At 41.6% G+C, this 1,020-nt stretch overlaps 1 protein-coding gene across 1 annotated transcript; it reads left to right on the top strand.

Moving 5' to 3' along the window:
- Positions 1-15: 15 nt before the first annotated feature.
- On the top strand, positions 16-1,020 carry LOC124895598 (ferruginol synthase-like; the record flags this gene model as incomplete). The annotated part of the gene is given in 3 exon segments (XM_047406037.1): positions 16-295; positions 297-434; positions 436-1,020. Coding segments are annotated over 3 exon segments (885 nt in total), but the record flags the coding sequence as incomplete, so codon positions are not given.

Consider the following 1,020-nt stretch of genomic DNA (forward strand, 5'->3'; position numbering starts at 1 on the left):
ATCTAACAAGAATTGTTTATATTGATCTAAAGATTTCTGAACCTTATCATAGTGACTTGTGAGGTTAAAAATAAATGTTGTCCTTCCAAAGATTAGTATTATTAGAAGTGCTGAAATTTTCTGCAGACTAAATATGGCTTCAGAGCCTTTAAACGAGTTTTTTCTAGCAGCTCTCACCCTTTCAATTGCGGTCCTAACAATTCTATTGTACAAATTGACCTCACACAAGGAAGAATTCAGGTTGCCGCCAGGGCCTCGTGGTCTTCCAATTGTGGGATTCTTACCATTCCTCCGCCCCCAATTTGCATCACCAGCTCACAGAGTTATCTCAACAGTATGGTCCAATTTACAAGTTTTGGCTAGGAAGCAGACTATGTGTTGTGTTGAATTCACCTTCCTTAGCCAAACAAGTAGTTTGTGATCAAGACTCCGTTTTTTGCCAACCGTGATCCTACAATTGCAGGATTAATGGCCACATAAGGTGGACTAGATATTGGATTTTCTCCCTATGGTTCCTACTGGCGTGATATGCGCAAACTGTTTGTAAGGGAGATGCTAAGCAGTAGGAACCTTGAGGCCTGTTATAGCCTTCGGAGACACGAGGTCAGAAAGACTATCAGAAATGTGCATACCAAGGTTGGTAACCCCGTTGACATTGCTGAATTGGCCTTTTTAACTGAGATGAATGTCGTCACGAGTATGATCTTTGGCAGCGATTTTGTCGGGGAGATGGAGAAGCATAGAAAAGATGGAACTGAATTCAGGGACTTGGTGGTAAGTTTTGGTGTAGTGATGGGAAAGCCCAACATATCAGACTTCTTCCCTATGCTTGCAAGGTTTGATTTTCAAGGAATACGGAAAGAGATGGAGGCCATGTTGAAGTTGCTTGACAGTATATTGGATCCTCTCATAAACCAACGCGTGAAGATGCTTTCAGACAAAAGAGAGGCTGAAATCCAGAAGAATGAGAAGAAAGATTTTATGCAGATCCTGGTAGAGCTAATGGAGCAGAAAGACATT

Source organism: Capsicum annuum, unplaced genomic scaffold (assembly GCF_002878395.1).
Source record: "Capsicum annuum cultivar UCD-10X-F1 unplaced genomic scaffold, UCD10Xv1.1 ctg83165, whole genome shotgun sequence".
Taxonomy (NCBI): domain Eukaryota; kingdom Viridiplantae; phylum Streptophyta; class Magnoliopsida; order Solanales; family Solanaceae; genus Capsicum; species Capsicum annuum.